Genomic DNA, 11,623 nt, shown 5'->3' with positions numbered 1-11,623 from the left:
AATGTAAAAAACAGATGTCTATCTATTTATCACGTCTTTTGTTGTTTTAGATATCCGTTTAGCTGCAATCGTATCACCCAAGCTTATATCATTATTTTTGTAAAATGTCAATGTAGATTGCTCTGATTCCACTCTATAAACTAAAGCAAATCAATTAAAGATGGTTTCAACCTAATTTACCCGAGAGACTGAAAGAAAAATCACATTAAAAGGCTTAGGTTTGCACAAATGGTTTTCATAAATCATTGTCAATGGCTGGCATTTTGTTCTGACAAAATTACCTTCTTCTTGCTTGTACCTTCCTAGGTTACTCATTGATTTAAATGTCTAAATCATCCTATAACTCTTTCTGGCATAAAGACTTGTGATCCTGACAATATATATATATATATATATAAGAGCAATCATAATGAGTGGGTAATCTGAAGTAAGAAAATTTTATCAAAAGCCTAGAAAAAACAAGAGATTAAAGCATAATGGAGCAGCAAAGAACACAGCACAGATATTTGGGACAAAACTTAAATAGTATTAATAAAAACAATTTAAAACAAAAAATGTCTCAACCTTTCTCAGCACGGCTTTTCCTCAAACAAAAACATAGACTGCAAAATTATAAGAGTTAACCATGGCAGGAAACTAACAAGTCTAGAGAAACAGAAAATGAAATGCTTGAAAAAGATCTAGGTAAGGAGAACAGATATATCCATATAACTTAATCTTCATCTTCCTCATCACCATCTCCACCAGAAGCCTTCTTAGCAGCAGCCCTCTGGTTCCTTCGCTTCACTCTCCCAGGACGGCCACCGCCAAGCGGACTTGTGAGCGAGAAGTCAATGTGCTTCTGGGAATCAACCCTGACCATGAATGAAGGGATGTTCACCACCTGCCTTCCAACCCTGCCAACCAGAAAAAAGAACCCAACATTATAAAACCTATTCATCAAAAGTGCAAACAAGTTCCTCTTCAAATAATACCCAATCACATCAAGTTCCCTGTCATATAAATATATATTTCACAGATCTTTAATAATCATATAACTAAATAATACTTTCAAAATGTTTTTAAGCTAACAAGGCATTCTGGTGAGATTTTTGAGTGAATTTTTTTAACAACTAAACCACTCTATAATTATGATGATCCTAATTATATATCTAAGATCAATTCTACTGAGAGGTTAACCTGACGTAAAATAATTTTATCAAGCTAGAATCCTATGAAGAGATCAGACTATAATTTTGAGCTATTTGAATGTTTGGAGAGTCAGATTCTTAATTTGACAATAAGCACAAACAAACAAACAGTGAGTGATAGAAAATTAGGAATTTAAAACCCTAAATTTTGGAAAAAAGTGAAAAGAAGAAAGGAAGACCTAATGTGGCGCTGGCGGATGAGGACCCTGGCGTGGTGGATGGACTTGGCCATGCCGGACTTGAATACGAGAGTCTGGAGGCGGCGCTCGAGGAAGTTCTCAACAGTGAGAGCGAGGACGTAATCGAGCTTGTTCTGAGTCTCGTCGAGGAGGCCGTAACGGAACATCCTTCGGAGGAGAGCCTCACCTTCGAAGATCCGGCGAGGGTTCTTCTCGTCGAGAGTAAGGAGAGTTCTGGCGTTGTTGCGGATCCTGCTGAGTGCGTACTGCACCCTCCACAGCTCCCTCTTGCATCTGAGTCCGTACTCTCCAACCAGCTTCAGCTCCGCGTCCAGCCTCTCCTTCTCGTACGGACGACGAGGCTTCTTGAACGTCTTCCCATCTGAGTTTCATTCATTCATTGTTAGAGAACAAAAACAAAACCTAAATCGATTAAAAAGGGATCACAGAAAGAGAAAGGAGGGAGACTCACAGTTGCGGTAAAACGAAACGTGCACCATGGTTGCTGCAGGAGCTCTGGCTCTGGTTGCAGCCTAGGGTTTGAAGTTGGAGACGAAAGATTTCCTCAGTTTTCCCTTTTAACATGTTCTAAACCCTAATAGAGGATGGGCCGGTCTGGGCCGATCTGGGCCGGAATGGACTGGACTATGACTTTGGTGAGGTGGCCCAGTTATACAAACAAGAATATCCATGACACCAAAAAATACAAGAAGAATAAACCAACTTAGGTTAGTTAAAAAAATATAAGAATATAAACATTAGGTTGGTCCCCAAAAAAACCTGTTAGGATTATTTTTCTCCCAAAATTAGATTATTGGAGCACTCAAAATATAAAACATATTAAAAATATATTATAAATATATTTATACATACATATAATGGTTGACTTTCTATTTTTTTTTTTTAATCAAACGAAAGATTTTACTGATTTGTTGAAATAGACTATCTAAAATAGGACAACACTAAGAACTTTTTTTTTAATCAAATGAAGGATTTTATTGATTTGTTGAAATCGACGATCCAAAATAGAACAACACTAAGAAAAAGTAGTTCTACCAATTACATTGATATATAAGATAAAATTAACTCTAAAAAAAAAATAAACAAAAAGAAAATAACATTAAGAAAAAAGAGAATTAGAAACAAGGCCTCTGCTGGAGAAAAAATCCTCCTTTCTGACCTCTTTAACAACTTCAACACATGGGATCCTTTTATGTTTGAAGACTTGCAAACGTATCATTTTGTTTTTACATATATACACAAGTGAATATCTTCTCACATATACTTCTTATTATCTTTTCATTCTAGGAAATTATTAGATTCAAATATTATCGTTGTTTATTATTATTATGAATCAAGGTTTGTTATCAATTGATTAAGTGGTGACATTCAGATTTAAATCTTGAGCTTGATGCAATTATAAATTTATCTTCTTTTTATTAAAATTTGATATAAAGAATATCTAAAATTAACCCATCTGAACAAAAGAATATATATATTTTTTTATATATTTGTTTACATATTTATTTAATTTTGTTATATTTACAAAGAGAAATACTCAGCAACCTATTCCGAATCACATCATTTATCAGAAGTATACAACAGAAAAATCATTCATATGCCTAAAAATCTCTCTTCACAAATCTGTCATCATAAGCAGTTCCCCCCACTTCTCCACCTCTTACTTCTGTTTCATACAATCATACACGATATTCATTAATAAAGTAATGGTATGTGTACTTAAATATCACGTTAGATCATATTTTTACAAATTATATAAATCACAATATTTACACTCTTTACTTTGCTCTAACCAAATTTTCATCCCAAACCTATAAATTAGCCAACTCTGGCATATTAGATTGCATATGGATTTTTTGTGTAAGACAGAAACACAGAAGCACCAAGACGAAAATAGATATCTTTTTTGTCCCTACTTTTAAAGAGAGAAAGATATCAAAACTTGTTGTCTATGGAACAGAAATTGTGTTTCTGTTCTTGTCTAATAATCAAACTGGTTTCTATATATCATGTCTCTATATTCTATTTCAAAGACAATATCCAAACACATAATATTTGACCAACTAAAGGAAGCAAAACCCTCAATTGCCATGCATGGTATCACTTGATGACTCGATCCTTATGCTTCTTATCTCAAGGTTATCTAGCTTCTTTGGTCTCTTGTAATATTTAAGCAACAGAGAACAACAAACAACACTAACAGAGGATGCAGCCATAGCAGCCCCCGCGATCCATGGTGGCAACCGAAATCTTGTAGAAGGGAATAGAGCTCCAGCAGCTATTGGTATGCCAAGCAGATTATAGCCCAAAGCCCAAAAGTAATTCAAGCGAATACGCGAAAATGTTTTTCTAGAAAGATCAATGGCAGTTATGACATCCTCCAAGTTGCTCTTCATTAGGACAATGTCCGCTGCCTCAATGGCAATGTCTGTTCCAGCACCTATCGCCATTCCCACGTCAGCTGCCACAAGCGCAGGCGAATCGTTGATGCCATCCCCTACCATAGCCACTGTGTGGCCAGATGCCTGATCACGGAAGAAAAAAAAGCAATGCATACATCACAGCTCCAAATATAATACTAAACTCAGCAATATAGACCCAGAAGTTAGAATCAAGCTTAATGGATATGACATTGATGTAGAATTAAAAAAGAGGCTCAAATTCACGATACATAGAGTGATAACATTCATGAGTACTGACTACTGACTGAAGATACTAAGCAGAAGAAATATATGGGCTTCATAGTTACTTTCTTCTCAAAGATAGATAAATCACCAAAATAAGAAAGACCTTTTTGCTGACAAAATGACACTTGAAAGTATAAAACTAGTTTGTGACCTGCAACAGGTGATAATTCTTTTAACAAAATACTCCTCCAAAGAATAAAATTGACTCGTGGCCCCTAAAAAAATGTCCATTGTTTGACAAAATAACCTAATATATGATGAAATTAGAGAAATAGAGGCTGTGGAATCAGGATTTTCTTAATTAAAACTTTAGTGATTTAGGATTAATTAGTCTCCACCTTTCACACAAATGTTGTGATATTTAGGTTAAAGGCATGAATGATCCCTTTCAAATTCTTGAAATTAAGTTGAAACATACTAGGTTGTGATCATTAGTCATAACAAGTACCTGAAATTCCTTCACTTTCTCTGCTTTTTGCTCTGGTTTGGCCTCAGCAATTACAGTCTCTATTCCAACCTCCCTTGCAATAGAATTAGCAGTGCCCCAATTGTCCCCTGTCACCATAATGCTCCTAATTTTCATGGACTTTAGAATAGAAATGACTTCTTCGGCACCTGGTTTCAGTGGATCGGATATTGCTAAAACCCCAATTACTTCCCTATTGATAGATACTAAAATCCCAGTTTGAGCCATTGCTTCAGCTTCAGCAAGTATATCTTCAGCATCACTAGGAACTGCAATACTGTGACTTGTCATTAAACTCTTGTTACCAACAATTATTTCTTGGTTTCGTACTGTGGCCTTCACTCCATGTCCTGTAATAGAAACAAAATCTTGTGCTTCCAGCCATGAAGGATTCTCTTCATCTTTAAATTTTTTCGCATATTCAACAACGGCCTTGGCCAGCGGATGCTCACTATTCTCCTGAGAAAGACAAATAACATTGTTGGCAATCATTACTATATGCATAAACATCTATTATATGAACTGTAGAACAACTTAAATAATAAATATCAAATTAGATTGGTATTATAGTTATGAAATAAGTTTTCTGAAATTGAATGTTGTTTGTCTCCTTACCTCAGCTGCTGCTACAAGTTCGTAGAAATCTCGGAGTGCCATATTTGTGAATAGTTTTGTGTTAACTACCACAGGTTTCCCAACAGTGAGAGTACCTGTCTTGTCAAAAACAATGCAATTCACCTACAAAAGAACAAGACAATCATAAGGATATTCAAGTATGGGTAGTGAGAAACATGAATCATATTGAAATATATATTGGGTTACAACATACAACAGCATTCCTCATCAACCAGCACATGCTTAACAAATACCAATACTAAATATGAAGAACAAAAGAACGATATATTACTTAATGCTCCTAAAACATTCTTAATTCTGGTTTTATTTATTCATTAAGTAACATATGAAAAGAACACGTCATACAGTTTAATTTCCCAACCTATGCATATTTGCTTCTCACTATTTTATGACTGAACCAATCATAATTCAGTTTTCAAAGGCTAACAGCATCTAAAAAGCAAATCCATAATTCAAGGAGCTAGTCGATCACACATGACATACCTTATGAGCACTTTCTAATGCTTGTCCTCCTTTAATTAGCACACCCTGAGAAGCACCAACTCCAGTGCCAACCATAACTGCGGTTGGCGTTGCTAAGCCTAAAGCACAAGGGCAAGCTATGACCATGACAGAGATCCCAAACTGTAAAGCAAGCTGAAAGCTATCCATAGAAGATGGTATCCAAGACTTTGGGTAAGCATTGAATCTTCCAGCCAAAAACCAAGCAAACCATGTTGTAAATGAGATCAAGATGACCTGAAATAAGAAGATATCAGTTTAAAATTTAGCCTTTAATTTTATATAAGCATAAGTGTTAAATCACTTGTTTTCTTCCCAAGTAAGAATTCTTGGATCATATAATTACCAGAGGCACAAAATACTTTGAAATGCGGTCTGCAAGTTTCTGCACAGGTGCCTTGGCCATTTGAGCTGACTCAACTAGCCGAACAATCTGCGAAAGTGCACTTTCTGATCCGACTCGTGTTGCCTTGATACGCAAGACTCCTTTCTCATTCACAGTTCCTCCAATAACAGTATCTCCTTTCCTCTTTGCCACAGGCCGTGCCTCGCCCGTTATCATGCTCTCATTCACATGACTCTGGCCCCATATTACAAATCCATCCGAAGCTACCTTAGCACCAGGGACGATTTTGATCACATCGTTCTTCTGAACTAACCTGCTGTCGATTTCTTCCTCACTAATGACATTTCCTTCATTGTCCAATGTCAGCAATATAGCTGTATCTGGTGTCAAGTTCATGAGCTTCGCAATCGCATTTGATGTCTTTCCCTTAGCCAAAATCTCAAGATACTTCCCAAGCAGAATGAATGAGATAAGCATAGCACTAGTCTCAAAGAAATCAGTACCCTTGAAATCCTTAGAGGTGGCTGCTCTAGCAACAGTGTAGACCGAATAGAAGTATGCTGCATTTGTTCCCAATGCAATCAAAACATCCATGTTAGCAGAGCCACGACGCAATGATTTGTAGGAACCAGAGTAAAATCGCCGGCCTATAACAAATTGAACTGGCGTCGCGAGCACCAATCTTGCAACCTCCCCCACTGTAAGCATATTGACAACTTTGGACTCAAGCACATCCTTAATTCCAGGGATATACATAAGAACCATTGAGGTTAGAAAGATGGGAATAGTAAACAACAAACTCCACAAGAAAGATCTGTAATACTGATCAATTTCCTTGTTTCTATGAGTATCCCTTCGGCCTCCTTCTTGAGGAAATATCTCCGCCTTGAAATGGCCGGACCCGGTTTCCTCAATCACTTTAATGAAATTCCTTGGTCCTGTCATGTCTGGCTTATAAGAGATTGAAACTTTATTCAATTCTGGGTGTATGTCTACTGCTAGGACCCCGGGGAGTGCCTGAAGAGATTCCTCAAGCAGTGTAATTGAACGGTCGGCCGATGCGCCTTTGACTTGGAGGTCTATCTTGCTCAAGTCTTCACCTGAACTGATGAGTACTGCTTCAAAGCCGGTGTCCTCTATGGCATCCATGATTTGTTCATAGGTAATAACATTTGGATTGTACTGAACTCCAGCTTCTTCAGTTGCTAAAGCCACTTGAGCTTTGATCACTCCTTGAAGGGCTTGCAGTGCAGATTCAACAGTGGAGGAGCAAGATGTGCAAGTCATTCCTTTAATCTGTATGCGGCATACTTGAACAGATTTGTCGGTCACATCATCTGTTAGTAACGTTGCTTCAAACCCGCAATCTTCAATTGCCTCTCGAATAGTCTCCTCCTAAGAAAACACACATATGTATAACAATAAGATGGAAATAAAGTTCAACTACAAAAATCAATGAATTGTATGTTCTATGTCAAGCATCAGCAGAAAGTAAAATTGACAAATGCACGCAATAATGAATTATCTAAATTGAAAGAAAAATAGGCGAATTATCTAAATCCTAATCTAACTTAACTTTTCCATATCAACATTTAAAGGAAACATAAAGATCAAAACCAAAATTTCTAATTTTTTTTTTCAGCTAATTTAGGTAAGCAATCTGAATGCAAATTAAGAAGAAATCCTTCGTGAAGCTTCGGAAATTCTCTTGAGAAATCCATCACATAAGGTTTTCAAATAAAAATTTGATGTCGGCTACAAACTTGAAAGGCTAATTCTATTGACGGTTCAACGCGAAGAGAAAAACTTACATTAACGAAGGATGGGAAGAAGAAGACTTGAGCACGGTTGTTGAGGACATCGACGAGAGCCTCTCGGATGCCAGGGAGGCGCTTGACGGCCTTCTCGACGGAGCCGGCACACGCGGCGCAAGTCATTCCGACGACCGAGAAGACCGCCGTGCTCTCCGGCTCGGAATCCGGCTTCTGGAGGCTGACTCCCTTGGGGTAGCTGGGCATGGACGGGTAGTGCGGGCGCGGTGACAGCTGTCCCCATCTGTCGTTCCGGAGGCACGATAATGCCAACAACTTTGCCATGTGGATAACTGAATCCGCCTTATGGCGCCAACAACTCTAACAACTCCAACTACTTTGATTTTCTGTTACACCTTTTTTTTGTTGTTGTTTGAGAATGGAGGAAATGAGGAACTAAAAGAAGCGCAAAACAGGGTCGTCTTCAATTTCTTGTGAATTAATAATGATCTGTTTGAATGTGATTCTGAGTTCTGACTTTAAATGATGGTGAGCGTTGGATTTTAAATTTTAAATTTATAATAAACAAAAAGGAGGCAAAGGCAAAGTGCAAGTTAAAGTGTTGGCGTGTGGGCCGAAATTCTATTGCGTTATTACTTACGTGGGCTTTTAAGCAACGCAACCTGGCTTCCTTCAACTGACAAAACCCAAAAAAAAAAAAAGTAAACTTAGGCTAAAGCAAAGTCGGGTAAAAAGTTTAATATGGTTAGTTAATAGGTGAAATTCGACTAAATTTTTAAAGTCTCATATTTATAATTTTTATCGTTTTAGTCTCTTAAATTTAAAATTACTTGTATTGATCTCAAAATACAGTTCTGGACATTATATTGGTCTCTAGATCCTTTATATTACTGAAGACATATGGTTAAAAAGCGTCGTTTCGTTTTGACACTTAAACAAGAAAAAAACGAGAAGAGAAAGAAGAGTTTATACTATGTGAAAATTATTATATCTCCATTCATTTTTCAAAATAACCTCATTTTTTTCTTGTTTAAGAGCTAAAACAAAAAGATGCTATTTAAGTATTTAACTATGTGTCTAACGTGATAAGTCAGAACTAGTTTAGCATTTTATTCGTTGACTCAATGCTAGAAAGGATTTAAGAACCAATATGATGGCTGAAACAATAAATTTTAAATTTAAAAGACTAAAATAATAAAGATTGTGAATATCAATGAACTACCGTGAAAATTTAGTTGAAAAATTCACATAAAAAGAAATTATAGGTGGTTTATGAAAATATGAGAGAAGAATAAAGTCAGGGATATTTTTAAAATCAACAATTTATAAAAAAATATAATTTTTAAAAATACAATTCGCCAGAAGAGAATTAATATAAAGAATTTTCAGGTTAATTATCTATGTAAATAACAAAATTATACTCTTTTTTTTTTTGTAATTTACCACTTTCGGTTCAATTTTTTTATGGGCACAATAAATCATTACTCAACATCTAAAGTTATCCACAACTTTTCTTCAAGAAAGTCATTGGTTTAATGACTTAGTGGAATAAATATAGTATTATAAGGGGACAAGCACATGATTATGGCCAAGAAAAGAGATAAAGGTGCATTCTGATTTCACAAAATCGCAAATATATACGCACAATATTCAGTGAACCAAGAAGAGTAGAAATATAAGAGTTTTATCAGAATTTGATCCAAGATATATATTTGCTTATAATTTTATATAAATATAATTTTTATATCAAAATAATAAAAAGTATTTTGCTCGTATACAAATTTATTAGAATAAATGATAAATAAATCCTTAATTTTTTATTTCAAAAATAAATAATTCATTGATTAATTAAAAATACAAAAAAAATATTTATTTTCTAAAATTTAAGACATCTAAATTTTTTAGAGTGATCAATTTGTCATTATATATTTTAAACAAAAAAATTTAAATATCTCATATTTTAAAAATAAAAAATATTTTTATATTTTTAATTAGTCAAGAATTTATTTATTTTTGAGATAAAAAATTAAAAACCTATTTATCGTTTTTTCAATTCTATTATGTAAAAAAACCAACAAATTTTCTAGCTATACTACACAAATTTCTCAATACTAAGCTACTAGGCTTACACCAAATTAAAATTTGTAGCAGCTTTAGGGTTTATGAGCTGGAATGTTTTGTCAATGATGATTGACCAACCTCTTCTTAGAGCTCTCGTCCAACATGTTGCTTGCTTGGTGTTCACGTCACAAGAAGCATCTTGAATGTTGTGGAAACCATTAATTTGTGTATATGGAACCTCTACTAGCACGATAAAGCTTAAAGAGTAAAAAATTGTGTGGTCAACTTTCAATTAGAATAGAATATTAGGTAATAGCAAAGAAAAAAGGTGCCCATATACATATTTGATGGCTATATAGACTTTGCTTTCTTTGATGCCTTAAAGTCTATACCAATTTCCAAGTTCAAAGACATTATTCCTAATAATTAATAATAATAATAGGAAACCTGTTCAAAAAAATAATGATAAAAATAGGAGACCCTTCAAGATATACTCAACTAAACTAGAAAAGGACATTTATCAATTTATATTAACATAGACTTGCAAATCATAGCAAAGCATGACTCCGCAATGTGTTAAATACATAGAGGATGGTGATATTACATTTACATTTGATTAAATCCCATTAAGTTAAAATAGAAGGATTACAAGATGACATGAAATATATATATATATATATATATATATATATATATATATATATATATATATATATGTGTTTATATCTGGTCCATAATTTAGTCAAATTTAAAATGATTAAAAATTTAGTCTATAAAATAAAAGTTCAGATCACATTTTGGGATTTATCCAACTTTATAAAGGTCGGTTCACGTGACGCCAACTTGGTCCGATTTATTTAAATAAGATGACTCTCAATTAATTTTTATAATTTTTTTTATTCATCTAAAAATGAGATCTTAACAACCTCGACACAAAAGAGTAACACATCCATTATCAAAGATGGAACTACTTAAAAATGATTATTAACTCACCACCTACAATTATAAATATCCTGACGCCAAGACATTAGAGTTTTTGCAGGTATCACCTTCTCCTTACCAAGACATCAGACGGCGGCACCTCAACACTGGAAGACATCAAACACGATCCCAATAATAATTTGAACCTCACGTTCAAGTCTAAATCTCAATTTCAAGTAACTCCGAAACATTATAATTAAGATCAATAGTAAAAATTACTAAAACACACTAGTACATTTAAAAATTTTCCAAACATATATATATATTAGTATTGATCTTAATTATAAAAAAATATATAATATATATAATTAAACTTAATGATTAAAATTTATTAAAGTACTAGGGGTGTCTATGGATCGGATCGTATCCGCAGATCCGCGATAAATATCCGCATTCGATCCAAAAATTGCGGATACGATCCGATCCGCAAATTAATGGGATCGCGGATATCTGCTCTACATTCGCGTATCCGATCCGCGGATCCGCAGATCCACACAATAATAATTAAAAAATAAATAAATAAATATATATATATATATATATATATATATGTTTAGTATTATATTTACTTGTTTGTATGTTTTAGTTAGTAATTATTATTCATATATTGTATTATTTTATTTTTGTTATTTAGAAAGAGTTTGATTAAAACTATTTTAGGAATAAATAAGTTAAAAGTATGAAAAAAATATTTTTATTAAATTTTTTACATAGAAATATGATTAAAAAGAGAAGGTTTAATCATGCGGATATATCCGATATCCGATCGGCACATTTGCGGAT

The 11,623-nt window shown here is 34.3% G+C and overlaps 2 protein-coding genes across 2 annotated transcripts; both read right to left on the bottom strand.

Annotated features, from left to right (window-relative positions):
* Positions 1-505: 505 nt before the first annotated feature.
* Positions 506-1,984, bottom strand: LOC112783064 (small ribosomal subunit protein uS4y). The gene is made up of 3 exons (XM_025825819.3): positions 1,842-1,984; positions 1,370-1,751; positions 506-896 (listed from the first exon to the last, which is right to left on the bottom strand). Exons 1-3 carry the CDS (start codon positions 1,867-1,869, stop codon positions 713-715), a joined length of 594 nt encoding a protein of 197 aa, XP_025681604.1. The 5' UTR covers positions 1,870-1,984; the 3' UTR covers positions 506-712.
* A 1,075-nt stretch (positions 1,985-3,059) lies between these two features.
* LOC112782792 (probable copper-transporting ATPase HMA5) lies at positions 3,060-8,332 on the bottom strand. The gene is made up of 6 exons (XM_025825390.3): positions 7,838-8,332; positions 6,027-7,421; positions 5,663-5,917; positions 5,159-5,281; positions 4,526-5,002; positions 3,060-3,915 (listed from the first exon to the last, which is right to left on the bottom strand). The coding sequence occupies exons 1-6, from the start codon at positions 8,120-8,122 to the stop codon at positions 3,472-3,474; spliced, it is 2,979 nt and encodes a 992-aa protein (XP_025681175.1). The 5' UTR covers positions 8,123-8,332; the 3' UTR covers positions 3,060-3,471.
* Positions 8,333-11,623: the final 3,291 nt, after the last annotated feature.

Source organism: Arachis hypogaea, chromosome 20 (genome assembly GCF_003086295.3).
Source record: "Arachis hypogaea cultivar Tifrunner chromosome 20, arahy.Tifrunner.gnm2.J5K5, whole genome shotgun sequence".
NCBI classification, from domain to species: domain Eukaryota; kingdom Viridiplantae; phylum Streptophyta; class Magnoliopsida; order Fabales; family Fabaceae; genus Arachis; species Arachis hypogaea.
The sequence above is the reverse complement of the archived record's forward strand: the minus strand, read 5'-3'. Positions and strand labels throughout refer to the sequence as shown.

Bases quoted from the DNA above. Each gene is read 5' to 3' on its own strand.
- LOC112783064 (XM_025825819.3), bottom strand. From the start codon at position 1,869: ATGGTGCACGTTTCGTTTTACCGCAACT. The intron at 1,752-1,841 runs GTGAGTCTCCCT...AATGAAACTCAG, and splicing joins CGTTTCGTTTTACCGCAACT to ATGGGAAGACGTTCAAGAAG. The intron at 897-1,369 runs GTCTTCCTTTCT...TCTGGTTGGCAG, and splicing joins ATCCGCCAGCGCCACATTAG to GGTTGGAAGGCAGGTGGTGA.
- LOC112782792 (XM_025825390.3), bottom strand. From the start codon at position 8,122: ATGGCAAAGTTGTTGGCATTATCGTGCCTCCGGAACGACAGATGGGGA. The intron at 7,422-7,837 runs GTAAGTTTTTCT...GTGTTTTCTTAG, and splicing joins TCTTCCCATCCTTCGTTAAT to GAGGAGACTATTCGAGAGGC. The intron at 5,282-5,662 runs GTATGTCATGTG...GTTCTTTTGTAG, and splicing joins CATTAGAAAGTGCTCATAAG to GTGAATTGCATTGTTTTTGA.